The 21,627-nt window shown below is 44.6% G+C and overlaps 2 protein-coding genes across 3 annotated transcripts; one reads left to right on the top strand and one right to left on the bottom strand.

Annotated features, from left to right (window-relative positions):
- Positions 1 to 15,685: 15,685 nt before the first annotated feature.
- LOC120044027 (GTPase IMAP family member 7-like) lies at positions 15,686 to 17,739 on the top strand. Its single transcript, XM_038988619.1, has 3 exons — positions 15,686 to 15,907; positions 16,223 to 17,208; positions 17,707 to 17,739. The coding sequence occupies exons 1-3, from the start codon at positions 15,847 to 15,849 to the stop codon at positions 17,737 to 17,739; spliced, it is 1,080 nt and encodes a 359-aa protein (XP_038844547.1). The 5' UTR covers positions 15,686 to 15,846.
- A 38-nt stretch (positions 17,740 to 17,777) lies between these two features.
- On the bottom strand, positions 17,778 to 21,411 carry LOC120037946 (ER lumen protein-retaining receptor 3-like). 2 transcript variants are annotated; one of them, XR_005474913.1, is made up of 5 exons: positions 21,016 to 21,411; positions 20,199 to 20,299; positions 19,912 to 20,107; positions 19,013 to 19,265; positions 17,778 to 18,914 (listed from the first exon to the last, which is right to left on the bottom strand). XR_005474913.1 is itself a non-coding variant. In XM_038983897.1 (5 exons), exons 1-5 carry the CDS (start codon positions 21,104 to 21,106, stop codon positions 18,871 to 18,873), a joined length of 648 nt encoding a protein of 215 aa, XP_038839825.1. In that variant the 5' UTR covers positions 21,107 to 21,411; the 3' UTR covers positions 17,778 to 18,870. The 2 variants fall into 2 exon arrangements, 1 of the variants encoding a protein (XP_038839825.1); XM_038983897.1 differs by having other exon boundaries at positions 19,949 to 20,107.
- Between the last annotated feature and the right edge of the window lie 216 nt (positions 21,412 to 21,627).

The raw sequence follows: 21,627 nt of genomic DNA, 5'->3' as shown, positions 1-21,627 counted from the left end.
GTTATTGATGCAAAGTAACTGACGAATCTATTAACATTAGCCTATTGATATGGAGCCACTACTTTATCTACCTTTATCTATCTAGCTGTATAATAATGTGAATTCTGAATTGGTCCGTGAATGTAAGCCTCAGCATGTGTGAATGAGAGAGAGACAAAGAGAGAGAGATGGGAGGGGTGCGAGGTACCAAATTGCATGTTGAGCGTCCGGAGCAGGTTCGCTTGACCGTGAGAAGTGAAAATTCATGAAAGTGGATTAACCGCACTGAGAGGGATGAGTGAATTCCGATTGCTATCGTAACTTTAGGATTAATTTATTGACTTTTAATTGACGCTTTCGTGGTGATTGTGGTGTAATATGTGACAAGGGGGAAGCAGGAGCTTACATCTACGGAAGGTATTGTCTTGTATACTTTTAATCTAACATATTTACCTGCCTAATAATTCATAATACAACACACAACCAGGTTGTTACAGAAGCCATACTATTCGAGTGGATTATTGCAATAGGGTATAAAATGTTCTTTATTTTTAAACTCATTTGTAATTTGACACTGTTTGTAAATTCGTTTGTATTCGATGTGCATGCTGAATATGATGTTGTGCATTCTATTCTAGTTGGACCATTTTCTAAACTTTCATTAACTCAAACAACTGTGTATTTATTACATTGGCATAACTGTTGCATTTGCGCTTTGGCTGCTGTCAGATGCTTGTGTAATGTTTCAGGAATGTTTTATTCATTATCTGTATGTATACCAAATCTTCCAACGTTTCCTTATTTGGTTCACGCAATTATTGCGTTTCTTTCGAGTAACAGCATCACTTCCTGGTGCCAGGTATGAGTCATAGGATATTTCTGTATAGATTTACTGTGAAACATTGCTTTGTCTGTTATCAAGTAAATGCTTAGGCCTACAAAAAAGCCACAACAGAATGGAATACATTTATAATAATTACATAATCTGCATACAAATATGTTAATGCTATTTCATTGAAGCATCAATATCAACTCAAATTTCTGAATGTCAATTCTTGTTTACATGAAGTCTTTTGGTCCAGTGATTGGCATCTGTTGGCACCTCCATACAGCATAGACACTAATCCCTTCACTCAACCAGTTTCACAGATACAGATCGGCACTTTCCATAAGAGATAAAATGCGCCATGAACAAACAATAGAACTGAATCTACCAATAACAGTGAGGAGGTCTGACCCTTATCTTTCCCCTATGCGTGAAAAGGCAGTGCAGGTGGTAAGAAGGAGTGAAGGATAGTTATGTCACAAGTGGGCATATAAAAGGTACAGAATGCCAGCTGGGGACACCAGGCGCCTTCGTGGCCACAGGAAAGTGCCACAGTACCAGTACAAGCTAAGGGAGTATTCACTTTCTCTAGGAGACACCACGTAGTTAGTCAGAACATGACCATACAGACATGAAGATTGAATGTGGCTTTCATTTCCATTAGAATGAGGGATGAGGGGAAATGGGTGAGGGAAAAGGAGTGATGACAGAGAGATGGAGTCAGGGCATCTCTTGCCAGGGATGTATTTTGTGTCTGAATAACACTATGATGTAGATGGAAGTAAGTGGAAAGCTGAGCAGTTGAAAAAAGGCAGGAGAGAGAGAGAGAGAGAGAGAGAGAGAGAGGAAGGAAGGATTGAAGAGAATGTAGTGACTGAGGAGAGAAAATAAAAGTGAAAGAGAGCATTTTGGTCAAAGCAACAAAAAGGTCTCAGGGGGCTTTCGGGAAGGAAAGTGGGCAGCTGGATTATGAAGACAGTGAACGCTTCAGGATACAATGCTGCTGGTTTTTCCTGTCTGAAAAGAGGTGAAGAAGAATAGACAATTATCCATCACTAATGTAAGACACGATAAAGGCAAATGTGAGGGCAGATAAATGGTTCTATGTGTATGACATGTTTGATCTCAGGAGCACTCAGTGTAATAGCTTTAACCGTGCACTCTGTAGACTTCCATTCCTCAGTTAATTAGATTGATGGTGAGATTGCTTTGTGCAGAGACTCCATTGAGTAGGAAGAAAAGCCACAAGGCATTCGACTAGAAAGTGGGAACAAAGGGGAGAAGAGTGAGATATTCTAACTTCTGTGAGACATTTTCCATCTGCTCTGCTCAGGCATTGTAACTTTTATCCACTTATCCACCCACACGCAGTGCTGCTCAACTCAACCCAGGCTCCCCTAAGTAGTGATACATTTCTGCAACCTTTTACCAGCTGGTAAGATGACAGTAAGACTGACTTTGTTCTGTTTTTTTTTTTTTTTATCTATTTTTCCCTTCCTCATCTTATTCCTACTGTATCACTCCATTCTAGTCCTCTAATGCACCTCTTCCTGTTTCACACCCCCTTCATCCTCCCTTCTTCCCCCTCTCCCTCCCCCGTGTACCATTCCTCTTTTCCCTCTGTCTTTCTGTGACCATCACCATCATCCATCCACCTTCTTCTCTTTTGTTCCAATCTCGTTCCCTGTAACTCCTGTATCCTGCTGTGCACACTCTCTACCAATTGTGTGTGTGCCATCTATTGTATGTCTGTGTCGGTGAAAAACCCGCCACAGCGGCGGCGCTCTCTGGGTCCCGTTTTGCCTAAACGCATCTACAGAAACCTGTCGGTCAGGCTGAGGGGCGGAGAGTCCTCTTTTGCCGGGGAGACAGACATGCCGAAATATCCATGCAAGGCCACTCACACAGTAAGACATCCTGAGAGAAAGTGAATTTTGCATCCATTTTGGGTGTTTTATCTTTGAGAATTGTTGTTCCATACTATCATCTAAAGTAACATTTTCTTCCTGCATTTTTCTGCCATGCCCATGACATTGTACCCTCTTACCCTGTATCCCTCCATGTGCCTGTTTCTCACTCAATCCCCCTCTCCTTCCCCTGTGTTAGTATAAGAACATGTGGGAGGCAGTGGAGAATGAGGACACCCTGGCGGTGCAGAGCCTGCTATTCAGGGACAGAGTGTGTGGCGGAGGAGGAGGACAGGATAAAGAGAAGAAAGAGAAGGACTGGGAAAGAGAGAGGGAGAAAGGTGTAAACAGAGTGAGTGAGCAGGGCCTGGTACCTCTGGACGTGGCTGCTCTAACCCAGAACTCCCCTCTGCTGCACGTGTTGACAAAGGCAGGAGCCAGACACAACCCCGTCTGTGAGTCTTACACAGTGACGTAGATTGAATCAGTGCAATCAAGAGATGGTCAAGAAACAGTTGTACACATTTCACACAAACAATGGATCATCCAGTACATTAAGACATTATTATTTTGGGGGTAGTGACTACTAGTGAGTGATGTTTAAATGTTATGTTTACAGATATAATTCCTGTCACCCTTTCCCTCTATCTTGTTCCCACACTGTGTTAACAATGCTAAACCTTTATATTATCTCTCCCTCCCACTCTCTATTCTCTCCCTCCCTCCCTCCCTCCCTCCCTCCCTCCCTCCCTCCCTCCCTCCCTCCCTCCCTCCCTCTCAGTGTGTCTTCCAGCGGAGTGGTTGTGCAAGCTGGATGCCCTGGTGATGTTGGCCGACAGGCAGGTGGAGGACAGGAGTGAGGAGTTACTGGGTGGAGCAGGGGCGGGGCCACATGTGCAGACCGACATACAGAGGCAGCTCCACCTCTGGACTCTGCGGCGGCAGCTGTACTGCAGGATGAGGGAGAGCTTCCACCGCACAGGTCAGAGGCTAGGGGTCAGGGGTGATGAAGGACAAATATGATGCACTCAAACCAGTCTCATTGATTCGTTTATGTTATGTACTTTTTGCTCCATGTCTGTGTTTACTGTCGGCGTGTCTCTCCATCTCTCTGTGTCCTCTAGACCTCCCTGGCCCTCCAAGTGGTGTGTCACTGTTTGTGACCAGTGCCTCTTCCCTGTTTGTGTCCATTCGAGAGCCAACCGGTATCGCCACTGGATTGATCACACGCTACAGAGGTGGGGTTCTACTACTCCATCTCTAATCACTATTGCAATTACCACTCAGTCCTCAATATCATAGATACATCCGTGTCTCTCTTCCTGTCACCTCCTACAGTGGAATGGAGCACCTCTGCCAACTTCAAGAGCATACTTGGCTCAGCCCAGGTGATCGACACTAAGACCTCAGTCCACAGCATCACAGGACTCACGACAGTAAGACACACACGACCCCGGTCACATCTCCTGAACCAGAACACCCTGAGGCTAGGAGGCACTCAACCTCAACTGTCTCAGTTACCTGCAGAAATGAACAACTACGATGTAAAGTTATTTGCCCTGGTCTGCCTGTTCGTAAGGTTAAGTCATGATGATAATGTATTGGTCTCTTAGGGAATGCACTACTTTGTGAGAGTGACCGCCTACAACGTGAAGGGATGGGGCCCGGCTCAGAGCTCCAGCCCAGTCAGTGCTGCCCCCTCCAGTGAGTAAATGGAACTGCAGACAGACAAAAGAGCTTTCTGATATTCTATATTATCATCAATGCTCTGTGTAGACGTTGCCCCTAATCACAGATCAAGAATCATCTCCCCAAATACCAACCTTCGCCATTTGAAGAAAACAGCTGACCTTGGATCATATGACTCCACAATGAATATCAGTGAACACGGGTGGCCTGTGTCTCCCTCTGCAGGCTGGAGGGAGTGTATGGGAGTGAAAACTCCAAGCAGGAACAAGGAGGCTCTAGCCAGGAGACTGTTGGAGCAGACCAGAGAGCCACACTACAAGGGATACTGTATAGGTAGTGTACTTCTTGAACCATAACGTAGATACAGCATCTCAGTTCCGCCTCTCATACAAGGGGAATGAATATACTATTCAAATGATTTGTGTAAGATAAACATCCGTATACATTCAATACCTGTATAATACATGAGAAAGTAAACAGTATCAGTCACTCAAAATAATACTCTGGCTCTTTCACATGGTCCTCCATGTCTGAATGTCTCATTCCTTTGTCCTGTGGCCCATAGAGAGCTCCAAGCCCCAGAGCCCCAGTAAGCGCCTCTCTATGTCTCGCAGCCTGAAGCTGCTCTTCCAGTCAGCCACCAAGTTTGTCCGTCTCCTACAGAGGTGAGATAGCAATGCTCCTCACCCAACAACTCTGTATCTCTGCCACTAACATCTCCCATGGTTACATTTAGAGAAAGATCCCACGCTGTCTCTGTTCCCTCAGTACATCCCCTACTCTTCAAACAAGTGTTTCAGTCCCTTTCTGCCCTCCCTTTATTGCACCTATCTCTCTATTCATTTTTTTCTGTCTTCCCTCGTTAGGATGAACCTCATCTGTTCTTCCTTTTTGTCTCATTGTTAGGGGTGTATACCTGGCAACTGTGTTCTACAGAAAGGAAAACATCCTGGTCACAGCAGATGACCAGCTCCCATTGGTGGAGATCCAGTGCTGCTCCACCTCCATCTCTCAGGACTTCCTTTGGTTTGCCAAGGTTAGCTGTCAATCTAATTTAATACATTGGTAGGCATACCTGTGTGAAATATATGTTCCAAATTTACATAGTCTATTTTCTATCTTTCTATCCCTCTCTCTTTTTCTTACAGTTGTCCTGTGCGTGGCAACAGGTGCCCTGGCTCCAGCAGGCCCTCTCCTCTGCTCTCTCCTCCTCTTCATCACTACTTCAGAACAGGCACAATATCTTGCAGGCTGTAGCACAACTACAGGTGAAAAAAAGGATAATGTACACTGATAGGTCACTGTACATGGCCTTCTCATCAATAAAGCACCTAGCAAAGATGAAGAGACAACATTTTCTGTGAGCTTTCTCTTCCACTGCCTGTTTCTCGTTGACTTTCCGTTTCACTCTTTATTTTTATTCTAATATTTCATACTTTTCTCCCTCTCTCCTTCCCTGCCTCTCTCTGCAGTCCTCTCTGGGAACAGTAGACTTGGGGCAGGTGTACTATGAGCCTCTGAAGGACAAGCAGGGTAATGTCCTGCTGGTGACAGTGAAGGATTGTGCGGCCCACACAAAACCCCCGGACGTCCCTCTCCACTGGGTCCCCCTGGCCTGGCTGGAGAAGAACCGGAGCAGGACCCCTCTACTCCCAGAGCCTACTGCCATGGACACCCTCACAGAGCAGCTCAAGGTGACCCTTCCTGGCTGGGACACTGTGTGTTCGTGTTTATATACAGTAGTAGGGCTTCTTATTGTGCTAATACAACAATGCTTTTCTCTGTGTCCCTCACCAGGAGAAGCTGTCCTACCACAGACACAGTGTCCAGTGGGCCCAGTCTGGCCTGTACGTGGGCATCTTGAAGCTGTGCAGCACAGTGGAGCAGATCAGGGTTCTAGTGCCCCAGAGGCTGCCCAACCTGCTATGCCACGCCAGAGTACGCCACAATCCCCATGTGTCCCGGTAACACAGCTAACATACTACCACTGAGCTTACCACTGAGTTCAGTATGCACTACCACGTACAGACTGACTTTTAAACTGTTCTGACCTGGTATAGCTGATGATGAAATGGTATACTGTATAATACTTAGAATGACGTGTGTCCTCAGTGTTTGTCTAGTGTTTTTAAGGATTACTGACTGGTCAGATGAGATCATTGCTAAGGATAGTTCCTTGTGATGTGTCTTGGGCTGCATTTTTGTTTTAGCGATGAATGGGCGTGGTTACAAAGCCACAACATGTTAACAGCCAATGAGGACACAGAGAATGAGGATGAGACCTCGATGGACAGCTCTGGGCTGGGGGACTTTGTGAGGTCACTCAGGGCCGCTGTCACTCTCTTGTTGACAAAGCTCAACATCCCCCTCTACAGGGTAACCATGGTTTCACTTACTCTCCAACTCACATGCTTTTCAATCTCATTTAAATGATATACGGTATCATGTGATACACCTCTCTTACCTCCTCTTGTTTTCTCTCTCTATTCTTTTCTTTTTGCTTTTTCTCTCTCTCGATATTCTTCACCTCTTGTCCTCATCCTCTGATCATCACTTCTTTCACCCTGCTCTCCTCTCCTACAGGCATATCAGTACGGTGTGTACACTCGGGAGCTGCTGCAGTTTGGGGATAAGATGTCCATGCTACTCCTGCTGCCCCCCAGTGAAGACTTCAGTTCTAGCTACTGGCCCCTAGTGGGCACCAAGGAGCCAGGCCTCACAATGCCACTGCAGATCTTTGAACTGGGTATGTATTGGTGCCAGGGTTGGGTTTAAGTTTCAAGTATTTATTGTCACGCGCACAAGTACAGTGAAATGCCTTTCTTGTTTGCTCTTTCCCAACAATGCAGTAATCAATATCAGTAGTACTATAAAAAAGTTATAAAAAGTGAAGTAGAACAAAAACACAGAAATAGAAATAAGAAGAATATGAGAAAGTAAGTAAGCTATATACAGGATCAGTTCCAGGGTCAGTGCCAATACCTTATTTACAATGTGCAGGGATACTGGAGTGGGAGGGTTAGATATGTATAGGGGTAAGGTGACTAGGCATCGGGATATATGATAAACAGAGTAGCAGCAGTGTATTTAATGATTGTATGTGACTGTGTGTGCGTGTGTGTAGAGTTAGTATGAATGTATGTGCGTGTTATGTGTGTGTGTGCTTGCCTTGCGGAAGTAGAGAGAACAGTCTATGGGGTGGCTGGAGTCTTTAACAATTTTCTGGGCCTTCCTTTCACACCGCCTGATATAGAGGTCCTGGGTGGCAGGGAGCTCAGCCCCAGTGATGTTCTGGGCTGTCCACACCACCCTTTGTAGTGCCATTTGATCGAGGTCAGTGCAGTTGCCGTACCAAGCAGTGATGCAGCCAGTCAAGATGCTCTCAATGGTGCAGTTGTAGAACTTTTTGATGATTTCAACCTCCTGAGGAGCAAGAGGCTCTGTCGTATCTTTTTCACGACTGTTTGTGTGTGTGTGGACCATTTTAAGTCCTTAGTGATTTGGACACCGGGGAACTTAAAGATCTCGACCTGCTACACTGCAGCCCTGTCTCGATGTGGATGAGGCCGTGCTCGCCCCCCGTTTCCTGTAGTCCACGATTAGCTCCTTGGTCTTATTGACATTGAGGGAAAGGTTCATGGACAACATAGAGAATATAAGACGTGTCATGCCATTTATGTTTTTGCTCAGAGTAAACTGTCAGTGGTGGTGAGCTTAGATTTTTCTCTTTATTTTCTGTCTAATCCACACGTCTCACAGTGCACTTCTGGACGTACGAGCAAGACTTCCTGTCTCAGTATTGTCAGGTCTGGGTTCGGTTGGAGCTGGACGCCCATCTGTCCCAGCAGGCTTTGCGAGAAGCTCTGGACACGAAGGAGGTGCAGGAGGCCAGAGACCGCGTTGGTCACATCACTCAGCTCTCACAGGTAGACTACCCATAGAGAGTAATGAAATAGATATCAAAGGAGGACAGTATGTGTGTATGAGAGGGAATGAGCCCCCTTGCCTCTCTGTCCCTTTGCTCTGTTTAGAGTCTTGAGGTGGTGTGGCGTGAGGCCCGGTGGATCATGGATGTCCTGCAGTGTGTCCGCTCTAAACAGTGGGTGGGGGCGGTGCCTCTGGGCCTGGTCATGGGAGGAGACCCACCTGCCTGCCCAGACGATGAGGAGGATGACAGGCCTACCACCAGAGTCTGGCCCCAGCGCATACTCTCTCAAAAGAAAATATCAGGTGACTTGTTAATGTAGTAGATATAGTAAATTCATTATTCACTGTCTTTGATTGGAGCATTAGAAAGCAGGCAGGGGTGAGAAGTTTGATATTCAGTCACTTCCTTTGTTTGTTTGATGTAACTAACTCTCCTTTCTGTTGGCCCTCTCCTCCCACTGCCTCTAGAGAGCATTACCTGTACTGTTACAGACGTTGGTGTCAGCAGTGGGATCTCTGAGCCAATATGTATCCCGGGGGTCCATGAAAAGGCTGTGGGTTTAATTGAGGGGGCTAGCAAAGGGGGGTACCCCGTGGACCTCAGTGCCCAACAGCCTGTTGTGGCGTTCAACAGCCTGGACCAGTCAGGAATTGGATTTGACAGTGTGGCCCAATCAGAAGTGGTATATCATAACATTATGGCCCAATCAGAAGTGGCAGATCATGACATTGTGAACCTGCCAGCTGCCTACAGTGGAGAACTGGAGTATCCTCACAGTTTTGTCAGTGATGTGATCCCGCCTCTACCAGATCTGGACATCATCTTCCCCACACTGAGTCTGATAGATGAAGAGAGGGAGGAGGACCCTGTACCTAGGAGGATGGATATGCTTGACAGTTTAAGTCTTGGAGTCGGTGAAAGCGAGGCTTTCTTTGGACTAAACTCTGACTTGATGAGTGGACCTAAGGGTTGCTCTCTCTCTGATGTGCATCATGATACAAACTCACTGACAGCAGGCCTTAGTTTAGGAGACAGAACCTGTGGAGATACACTGTTCTCAGGTCATTTAGATGGGCTGGCCACATCTGCCCCTCTTCCCATTGTGAGGACCACACCTGCCCAGAGATGTGATTTACCTACAGAGAATACTATGATACATGCTGGCAACAGGGGGAGCAGCATGCCAGCCAGGAGCCAGGTTGAGTGGGTGAACTCCTCTAACCAGGCATCCTGATGTATCCAGGAATTATTATAACTCAACGTTACACCAAAATACATTGTACTTAATCATCGTGCCTCTCGAAGAATTTGACAACCAATTCTCAACAAATTCTTAATATACTTTCAGTGCCTTTAAGCGTTTGTGGCAAACGGTGGGATATTCATGGTTGTTTTCTCATCACATTATCTTACTCTCTGTAGTTGTTCCAGTGGTGATATAAAGGGCCTGTCTCCAAGAGACCTGCTAGACATGTTCTGTGCTTCTGTACGCGAGATGTCTCCCTGTTGCAACTTGTATTAAACTGAATTGATTTATGATTGTCTATATCCAACAACTGCTATTCTCTTTTGTTCAATGTAAAATACTCTTTACCGTATTGTACTCTATTAACCTGTTGCACTTTTGTCCTTATAACACACAACTAGCTAGTCTACAGTAAAATCCGTTGAATGGTTTATCTTTATGAAATTACCAAATCAAATATTTTCAGCTATATTTGTGTTGTTCCACATTATATTTCTAAGACAAAAGTTAGTTATCTTTTTTTACATTTTCCTTTTCAGAAACGTGTGTGTATTTGAGAAGGTTACACAGGCCAACTGGGTATTAAGGTGAAGATATGTGTGAGGATATCAATTCAAAATGCCAATATTAAAGATCCAATGCAGCCATTTTTATCTCAATATCAAATCATTTCTGGGTAACAATTAAGTACCTTACTGTGATTTTTTTTTTCAATTAAAATAGTCAAAAAATAAACAAAAATAGCTTTTTAACGAAGAGCAATTTCTCAAGCAAGAATTTTGCTCGGACTGTCTGGGAGTGGTCTGAGTGGGAAGAGGAAAAAGGAAAATAAGATGTTATTGGCAGAGATGTTTGGAACTCTCTTTCTTATTGGTCTATTAACTAATTTAACACACAATGATGTCAACATGGAAGGCCAAAACTCCATCCCACCAAAACAGGCAGAAATTTCAGGCGATCTTTTCAAACAACTCAGTGCATCGTCATACTTTTCACAGTATAATTCCAATGTCACCATGTGGAAATATACACTCAGTGCTCAGTTTATTAGGTACACCCATCTAGTACTGGGTCGGACCCCCCTTTGCTTCCAAAAAAGTCTGAATTCGTTGGGGCATGGAAACGTTGCTCTATTGGTATCATGGGACCTAACGTGTTCCAGGAAAACATTCCCCACACCATTACACCAATGGTGTATGGCATCAGGCACGATGGTGCCATGGACTTATGCTGCTTATGCCAAATCCTGACTCTGCCATCAGCATGACTGTCCAGTGTTGTTGATCGTGTGCTCACTGGAACCTCTTCCTCTTATTTTTAGCTGATAGGAGTGGAACCCCGTGTGGTCGTCTGCTGCAATAGCCCATCCGTGTCAAGGGCCGACGAGTTGTGCCTTCCGAGATGTCGTTCTGCACACCACTGTTGTACTGCGCCATTATTTGTCTGTTTGTGGACTGCCTGTTAGGTTGCACGATTCTTGCCATTCTCCTTCGATCTCTCTCATCAACGAGCTGTTTTCGCCCACAGGACTGCCGCTGACCGCATGTTATTTTTGTTGCACCATTCTCGGTAAACCCTAGACACTGTTGTGTGTGAAAAGCCCAGGAGGCCGGCGGTTTCTGAGATACTTGATCCGGCGCGCCTGGCACCGACAATCATACGACGCTCAAAATCGCTTAGGTCACTGGTTTTGCCCATTCTAACGTTCAATCGAACAATAACTGGATGCCTTGATGCCTGTCTGCCTGCTTTATATAACAAGCCACAGCCACATGACTCACTGTCTGTATGAGCTAACAATTTTCGTGAACAGGGTGCAAACTGGCCACTGAGTGTATATAAAACACAGGTAAATCATATTTTTGACTGCACTGGGCCTTTAAGTAGGGTGAATTCAGAGTAAGTGGAACAGTTTTTGTCTCATGTAACCTCTTTCGGCATCTATCCAACATGTTAACCCAACACTATCCAACATATTAGCCCAACACATGATACATGTCTAAAATCCTCAAGACCTTGCCTAATCACACAAAAAAACTAATGTTGATGTCATATTCACAGGAGGCATGACACACCCATTTGTGTGCACTGAGTCAAAACAATTTTTTCAGTTCGCATTTGGCAACCTGGGACAGCAGGTTAGAAAAACTGGGACACCATTATTATAGTCCTAATTGTACCCCAATGACAATTCAATAAAACTTTGTGTGATTATTTTAAGAAACATCTGAGGATTTCAGAAATGTATCATGTGTTAGGCTGCTGCTACTTGCTGTTTATTATCTATGCATAGTTACTTTACCCCTACCTACATGTACAAATTACCTCAACTAACCTGTGCCCCGCACACTGACTCGGTACTGGCATATAGCCTCGTTATTGTTATTTTATTTTATTGTATTACTTTTTATTTTATTTTTTACTTTGGTTTATTTAGTAAATATTTTCTTAACTCTATTTCTTGAACTCCATTGTTGGTTAGAGCCTGTAAGTAAGCATTTCACGGTAAGGTCTACCTACACCTGTTGTATTCGGCGCATGTGACAAATACAATTTGATTTGATTTGATTTATGGTTGGTAAAGTGGGACTAAAGAAAATACTGAATTACAACCTTTAAAGATAATATTGGCAACTTTTTATGTATTATGATCTACCAGTACATAGTATGCACTAGTGGTGTGCGGGTCAGCTGTTTGTTCACCCACACCCACCCACAATTGTTAATATAAACCCATCCCCAACCGCAGGACTATACACTGAGTATACAAAACATTAAGAACACCTGCTCTTTCCATGACATACTGACCAGGTGAATCCAGGTGAAAGCTATGATCCCTTATTGATGATTGATGTCACTTGTTAAATCCACTTCAATCAGTGTAGGTGAAGGGGAGGAGACAGGTTACAGAAGGATTTTTAAGCCTTGAGACAATTAAGACATGAATTGTGTATTTGTGCCATTCAGAGGGGAATGGGAAAGTCAAAAAATGTAAGTGCCTTTGAACTGGGTAGGGTAATAGGTGCCAGGTGCACCGGTTTGGGTCAAGAACTGCAACCCTGCTGGTTTTTAATGCTCAGCAGTTTCCCTTGTGTGTCAAGAAGGGTCCACCATCCAAAGGACATCCAGCCAACTTAACACAACTTTGGGAAGCATTGGAGACAACATGGGCCAGCATCCCTGTGGAACGCTTTCAACCCCTTGTAGAGTCCATGCCCCAATGAATTGAGGCTGTTCTGAGGTAGGCCAACAGTTCCCTTAAAGTGCCATAGGCCTATTTGAAGTCCTCATCTTGTGACTGTCGAATTGTTTAGTGCCTCACAATCATTACACACAACATAGCCGGCACTGGTATCATCCTCTTTTACCACTTCACTAAATCTTTACAAAAGGTTACTTTTCTGGCTCTCCCTTCTCTTTATTTTCAACTCTCCATTTCACAGCTTTTATTTTATTATATTAAACTCTGACATTGTCCTTTTTGCCTCCATGGATCGACTTTAAAATGTGCTGCCTGTTCCCAAAAGCACTTGGCGATTGGCGTGTAGGCTATTGGGCGCGTGTACTGTTAGGCCCTAAAACTTCAATGTAGCCTATAGATATAAATAGCAAAATAATTATACATTTATGGATTTTATAAGGTACTGTTTTCTCTTTATTCAAACCGCCTAAATCTGCCCGCCTTACAGATATAACCTCGGGGACGGCGGGTTATTTTTTTTCTTTTGTAAAAGTTTTATTGTTGCATTTCCTTTAAAACAGCTCATATATTTTTGCACACAATTTTATACACATTAAAATGGCATAAAAGCATAAAACACAGAATTTGAATATTACATTTAAATTAGTTAAAAGTACATGTTGTTTAAAACAATAGAAACAACCATGAATAAAAGTACTTTTTCTTGTAAAAAACATCCAACTCTGTAAAAGCCATTTAAAATGTGTACAAATTATTTAACAAAGGTAAAACATTTTTAAGACATGAAAAACATGTTAAAAAGTCACTTTGTTAAAAGACTGTCTTCAGTCCTTTGTACAGGAACGGGGTGAGTCCTTATCAAACTCGCCTCCTCAATTACTGTCCTGTCCGTCGGGGCCCAGAGGAAATCCCTCCCCTAGGCGCATCGCCCTAGGCGCCGCAGCGCTGTCAGGCCGTGGCCGCCGGGACCTTGGGTGTTGTGTGGGACCATTCGCCTGGGGTCGAGGCCCCCTTTCTTCTGTACCACCCCAGGGCTTTCGTGACTACCATGGCCACGGCCTGGGGGGTGGTCTCTACTCGCTTCGCTACCAGCAGGTTGCGGGAGGACCACAGTGCAGCCTTCAGACACGTGAGGGTGGGCCAGAGCTTAGTGAAGGCCTTCGGCCCACCCCATACAGCACGAGCTGGGGCATTAGGTCCTCCACTGCTGGCAGACACGGGGAGATCAAGGTGCCTTCTTTCTTCCAATAGGTCCCTAGCGGCTCTGCACTCCCAGAGCAAGTGCCCCACCGACTCATCTTGGCCGCAGCCTGGTCGGAGGCACGCGAGTGTCCTCGCCATGCCCCGGGAGTGCATAACGGCCCTGACCGGGAGAATCTCATGGGCGACCATCCAGGACAGGTCCCGGTGTCGGTTCAGCAGGGCAGGATGGGCCATGTTGCGCCAAACCGATGTGGGCTCGCCTGTAGCAAGCCCGCGCACTGGACAAACAGGTTCCCGCTCCTGCACAAGAGAGAGAAGAGAGCAGTGTTTAGTTAAAACTGTGACTGCCTCTTTTTCCAGTATAAAATGTCTTAAAAACGTTTAGAGCTGGACGTGGTGTGTGGGGAGCAGGAAAGAGGCTGGGGCTCGCAGGTCGACCGGGATCAGCCTCAAGGTTCTGAGGTAAGATCCCAGCCAGAACCGTGCGAGGGCCTGGGTCTTGTTGTTGACCGGGGAGGTGGCAAGAGTGAGATATAACGCTGTATAGCGGCTGCCCAGGAACAAGTAGAGGTCAGGCAAGCCTTTCCCCCCCTTGGACCTGGGTCTCTTGACCACCTCCCTCTTCGGCCTCTCCCACATGCTTCCCCACAGGAAGTGAAACAGCATCCGTTCCAGAGCTAAAAGTTGTTCGTGGGGGCATAAAAACAGAACTGATTAATAACAGCACAGCTAAAATCACAGCTTTAAAGATTAAAACCTTGCCCTCACAAGTCAGCTGTCGAAGTCCCCAAAAACCCAGTCTCTGTCGTACAGTCCCCAGGATCCCACTCCAGTTGCCGCTTCCTCCTCCCTCCCGGTCAAACTTTACCCCCTGTACCCTTATGTCAGTCATTTTAACTGTCAGTGGTAGTCTGGTCAAGTCTGGGTCTGCCCATGGTACGAAAAACTGGGCTTCTGTCTTGTCTCTGTTCAGTCAGTCCTGTCCAGGGTCCTGTTGACAGATAAAAGTTCGGTGCATAAAATGTTGGGGAAGGCGGGTTAGTCAACCACAGGAGGGGGGTGGCACCTTGATTGGGGAGGGCGGGCTCTGGGTAATGGCTGGAGAGGAATAGTTGGAAGGGTATCAAACACATGGTTTCTATGTGTTTGATGCATTTCCATTTGTTCCGTTATCCGCGAAGTACTAATATGCATATTTACAGTTTGGCACAGTGCAACTATTTATGACATGTTTATAACCTTAACATCAAAGCAAAAACTAAGTTATGTCACTGATCTTACCTTGTGCTTTTTGGGGGGGGGGGGGGGGGGGGGGGGCTGTTTAAAGCTTGCTCTGCCCTCCACTATGATCTCACATAAATTCAGTGATGTGATTTCGATCATTTGGTTTCTCTGCAAGTGCCTAGTAATAATAGTTTAGTAATAATAGTTTTGTCAGACCAAGAAATAAACACGTCAGGACAAAGCTGTCCCAGTTTATATGACGTCCCACACTTTCCGAATTCACCCTATATGCGAATAACAAAATGTAAGCATGAACAGCAAGTTGACAGTGTAGGATCAAAGAACTGATCACAGGTTGGCTTACAGTGTCAGTTAGTCAAAGCAGACTGGTCGCGTGTGCGCATTATCACAATGACATCATGGTCTGACTCTGCAGCATTGCATCGTAGATACGGCATGTAAACGGGTGAAAAGAAAAAGGACATGGACACAAATATATTTCATTTCTCAATAAAAAAGAACATCATAAGAATGAGGAAGCGCTGGTAATATATGCAAGTAACGCAACCGAAGACAAAACCCTCTTATTTCAGTGCATATTAGGTATTCCACGGATAATCCATAGTTGCAGCCGTTTTCGCCATGGCTAACTCATGTGGGACAGTGGAGATGGCGTCATTGGAATGTGCTGCCTCGAATCTGGGTGAGAGACTATTGAAACAGTAATATCCTACTGTCGTTGTTGCTAGCAGGTAGATTTTCCATTGCGCATCAAAAAATATGGCATTTGTATAGCATTTTTTTAACAGCTTCCACCGAAAATAAACAGCAGCACTCAGAAATCTGTAATGTAGGCTAACTACATTTCTCAGCCCCCAACCATTATAAATATAATCGACCTACATATTATATGGGTGATAATAGGAAAACAGTAGGCCTATGTCAGATAGTAATTTCAAGGTAGGTTACACTTTTAGATTGGTTAGGTCAGTATAAATTACTGTAATTTGTGTCACAGCATGTGAAGCATCACCGGAGCCTGACAGTGAGGCGCTGAGGATGGTACTGGTGGGGAAGACAGGCGCAGGGAGAAGCTCTTCTGGTAACACCATCCTAGGGAGGCAGGCATTCCGGGTGGACATCTCTTCATGTTCTGTAACTGGTCAGTGTGACAGACAGAGTGGAGTTGTGGCTGGGAGGAACCTCACTGTGGTCGACACCCCAGGGTTCTTCGACACGCGCCTCTCCCCTCAGGAGGTGACAGCTGAGGCAGGCCGCTGTGTGGTGCTGTCTGCCCCTGGCCCCCACTCCTTCCTGGTGACCCTTCAGCCTGGCAGGTTCACTCAGGAGGAGCGGGATGCCCTGGAGTGGGTCAAGGCCACTTTTGGACCAGGAGCCCTCAGATACACAGTAGTACTGTTCACCTGGGGTGACCAGCTTCAGGGGAAAAGCATGGAAGACTTCCTGAAGGAGAGCCAGGAGCTCCAGGAGTTTGTGAGTAGATGTCAGGGGGGCTACCATGTCTTTAACAACAGCAACAAGATAACAGACTGCACTCAGGTCACAGAGCTCCTGGAGAAGATAGACAAGATGGTGACACAGAACGGAGGTGGCTTCTACACCAACGAGATGTACCAGGACGCAGAGAGAGCCATCAGAGAAGTGCAGGAAGGAATTCTGGGAGGGAGAAGGATGACTCCATTGAAGCAGGAGGAGGATGGGGTGAAGACAGGGCCAGAGCCTCAGGGACCAGAGGCAGAGAGAATGAGAAGGAGGGAAGAGGAGGAGAGGAGAAGAGAGGAAGAGGCAGCCAGAAAGAAGGCAGAGAAGTTGTTCTGGTGTGAGCTGGTGTCTGCCTTGGGGAAGGGGGCAGCAGAGGGAGCTGGAGTAACAAGCAAAGGGAAAGGGAAAGCAGTGAAAAAGGTTAAGGCTATAGAGAGGGCAGCAGCTTTGGCTACCACACCGCTGTCAATCACATCAGCTGCCAAAGTGGTGGGAGGAGCTGTGAGAGAGGGAAGTAAAGTGCTTTACAAACACCGCAAAACTCTCCTACACTGACGGGGACTTTTAATATCCACTATTATTCACTGTATGGTGCTGGGTTATCAGGTAGAAGATGAGGGTCTTAAATAACCCGTATATTTTTTCTGTCTCTGAAGTGCAAATTAGTTTTTACACACTTATTTATCACTCAAATCTGTTCTTTGAAAAATCATCACAATGACGTCATAAGGCAGGCTTGCTAAAGAGCGCAGATGCACTTTCTTCCATTGTCAGTCATAGTTGAAGCTATTATTGCACTAACACATGGAGGTAAATGATCAGAAAGTCAATAAGAGTTGATAGAATGCAAATGCAGTGTAATACCACTGTAATGGAACTGCAACCATCATCCTTAATAGAAGGCCAGCCCTGACAGTTGAGGAAGTGATTCTGTTTGTCCAGGTTGTCATAGTGCCAAGTAAAGTGTGCTGTGAATTTTTGAATGGTGTGAATCGCTAGTGTGAGTATGCAGGAGTAAACATCCTGGTGTGATGAAACACAATTTAAAGTAATCAACACGAAGAACCTGATGAACCAGTAAATATACCTTTTACTGACCTGATTTACAAATGATGAAGGTTCTTTGTATTAAAATGTTGATCATTACAACATGGGCACCACAGTTGTAAAAGTTTGGCACACATATACAAATCTAGTAGTACCAAGATACCTAGTGTAAGTACCTTTCCATTTTGTTGAAGCGTTAATCTGCCTTTGCCATTGTAATCCTGGTCCCAAAATTTTGTCAATAAATGTTGAGATATGAATGAACTCTAGTTAGTGAGAAATAACTGTTGATGCCTCATCAAATACAACATATATTTTGTTTGAACTGTGACATCACAAAAATGTGTATTCATTTTGCTTAATGAAATGCATTAATATTAAAGGAATGAAAATGACTGGTAAAATCAAAGTACAGAATACAACATATTTAAGAAGAACCTTGGTTCAGTCAAGAAGTGGACAGATATAAGAGTTACATACATGACAGTGCGTTCTGTATGGCATCTCCATGGACTTATTTTCATAAAGGGAAGAACATAGCATAACTCTTGACAAGGATGGCAAATATCACCCATAGCAGCCTAAATACAAGACTCCCAATGAACTCTGCTTGGTGAAACAATGTAACCCTTGAAGTTTGGTCACTGTTATATGTAGAAATTGTGAAAAGACAGGAAAGCAGAACAAATGTCTCACATATACACAATGTTTACACCATTTTGATGTAATAAGACATTCAAGATATGCCATTTACTAGAAAAGGAAAAATAAGGCACAAACTCCATTGGACTAATTGAAGCGGGACAATATCTGCTTCCATGAAAAAAAGTATAATAAAATAAAAATTCCCACAGTATTCAATTTACTCAATTCTCATTAACATTCAGTTCCACCCACTCATGCACAAACACATAGGACAACGTTCTTTGGTCATTTTAGTCTCGGGAAAAGCGTACCAACACGACGGTTGCACCCTGGGTACAGTATATACCCCCCAGGGTATACAGGGGGTACTGTGACACTGCAGACTGTAGTCCATTACTAAGTATGATTGGAGGGCAGAGGTGCTTTCAGTTACTGAACTGCTCAACTGTCGCTTAAAACAGCCCTGACTCTTTAGATGGGCATGGGCAGGGACATCTTTCCACTTCCTCTGAGCACTGGAGAGGGACAAAGGCAAAGAGGGAAAGGTAAATGGGATGAAATATGTGCTAGAAATATAATACAAAGTCAAAATCCCTCCCTGGCTCATACTTACCCCTGGTAACGTAAAGGTAGAAGAAGTCACAGTAGAAAATCGTCTGCACCACACCGGACACCACAGCAATCTGGTCAAAGAAGCCCTCGGTGTGGTAGCGCCACACCCAGTTGGCCAGGTACAGGGCTCGGTAGAGACCCAGGAAGAACAGGTAGTGGGTGGTGATGGATTCTGCCTCGCCGGTCTTGGTGATCATGAAGAGCTGGGGCAAGATGGCCACTGACTCCAAGTAGATGGAGAAGGTCCACAGGATCTGTGCACCAAAGATATGCATTCAATCAAGTATGCACATGTACCAACACATCAAGGGACCCTCTACTAGTCAAGTTGAGACTTCTAGGACAATATTCCAGAAAAGCAAATATTTGGGGTTTTAGTTGCCCCTCATTTACATTATCTATACCATGATGTGATAGAATAGCTAATTAAATGATATAGGTAACTAACAAAATAAAGGAAATGCTTGAGTAAATGAGGGATACAAAGTATATTGAAAGCCGGTGATATTAAACCATCTCCTCATGCTTAGGGTCATGTATAAAAATGCCCAGTTGCCCATTATTTTGGCTATCATGGCTAGAAGAGCTCTCAATGACTTGAAAAGAGGGTTCCCTAAGGGGGGTTTAAAGAATGTGTGTGTCTCAGTCACCAGATCTCAACACAATTGAACACTTATGAGAGATTCTGGAGCGGTGCCTAAGATGCATTTTCCACCACCATCAACAGAACACCAAATGACAGAATTTATTGTGGAAGAATGGCGTCGCATCCCTCTAATAGAGTTCCAGACACTTGTAGAATCTATGCCAAGGCGTATTTAAGCAGTTCTGGTGGCTTGTGGTGGCCCAATGCCCTATTAAGACACTTTAAGTTGGTGTTTTCTTTATTTTGGCAGTTACCTGTATGTTCAGTAAGTATTGAACCTGGCACATTTACCTCCAGGGGGGCAAATGCATAGTTTTCCAGGAAGGAAAGCCCAGCCACAGGCACAAGTAGGAACTCAACACGGAATGAGTCACTCTCTGAGTTGAAGGTGCTCCTGAAACGCATGTAGATCAGGTACACAGTGGCATATGCCAAAGACAGGAACACCACCTGAGCACACAAGACAGCGGGAAGGAGTTTAGGTTAGAACACAAATCATTGATTGGTTGGCTTCTTTGTAGGATACTATCGTCTACCTCACCTTCATAACTGTGTTGTAGATGGAGATTACGCTAGTGAACAGGTCCAAGTATCTTGTAGTGAAGACTAACGCAAAAAGCACCTGAGACTTCCCAGAAATACCTGCAGAAACACACAACAGTCATTAATCTCACGTATGGGGTGGCAGGTAGCCTAGTGGTTAGAGCGTTGGGCCAGTAACCGAAAGGTTGCAAGATCGAATCCCTGAGCTGACAAGGTAAAAATGTGTCGTTCTGACCCTAACAAGGCAGTTATCCCACTGTTCCTAGGCAGTCATTGAAAACAATAATTTATTCTCAACTAACTTGCCTAGTTAAATAAAAAATATGCAACGATTTAATTTCATGACCTGGGGATGGCGAAACATCATCAATGCGGATATCTGAGGTAGAAAGCAGACCAGGGTGCTACTCCCTAAGCAAATATGGTTATACTGAACTCTTTGCCACGTAACATTCTTGTGCGTCGCAGTAGACAAGTCTAATTGATTTACTCTCTAACCAATTCTAATCGTTGTAACAAATTAACTGTTAAGTGCTCGGTGACATGACATGATGTGAGCGTTTCAGACCAGTACTAGGAGTGTGAGGTCAACTTCCCAACTGAGATGGCCAGATGCATTACTTAGTTTCTTCTCAGAAATGAAGCAGGCCTATTTAACATAGAGCAGCGGGAGAATTCAGTTTGAGTCGTCAGGCAATGTGTCCCCAAGTTTGTTTAACAGATATTAGGCCTATGAATGAGCAAGTCAATAAATCATTAACAGCAAGATTTTCCTGTAAACAACTGCATATCAAATAATCCCACTGTCAACATACCAGCACAGGATTTGGACCTCCATATCTTCACTAATAGAATGATGATAGCAACGATATGTGACACGTCACCGGCTAGACGGAAGATATTCATAGCGCTGTTTTGGTATTCCAAAAAGAAAGAGCCGAAATATTGGTGCAAGTCTGTAAGAATGAGGCCTCAAAGTAGTCTTCAGGCGATGTCAAAACAATAACGAATGTAAAATGAGACTCCTCTAAAAAACAAAAAAGCACAAATAACTCCAATGTTATGTCCTCTTGTTCTTTGGAAACCACTACAAATGCTCATAAATGTTCATTCTAGATATTCTGCATAGGGATTCCTCTGCAGAACTGTCCGCAAAGGGCTGGGAAAGTTTGTTAGACCTGTGGCGGTGACGTGGCTGCAAATTTCTGCAAAATCCCTATTGCCTCTGGCGCTCAAATTACAGCCAGACTGGGGCGTGAAAGCATGAGCATGTCACTGAAGTGGGCTGTCACTAAGAAATAGTCCGTATGTGACCTTCTTCAACAGCAGATGGAGACAAATACAGTTAATTTTACAGGACTATCTCTCGGTATAAAACGACATTATTATGTAGTATTGGTTTTGACCAATAACTCCATCATTAACCA

Source organism: Salvelinus namaycush, chromosome 3 (genome assembly GCF_016432855.1).
Source record: "Salvelinus namaycush isolate Seneca chromosome 3, SaNama_1.0, whole genome shotgun sequence".
In the NCBI taxonomy this organism is placed as follows: domain Eukaryota; kingdom Metazoa; phylum Chordata; class Actinopteri; order Salmoniformes; family Salmonidae; genus Salvelinus; species Salvelinus namaycush.
This window is presented reverse-complemented; position numbering and strand designations above follow the sequence as displayed.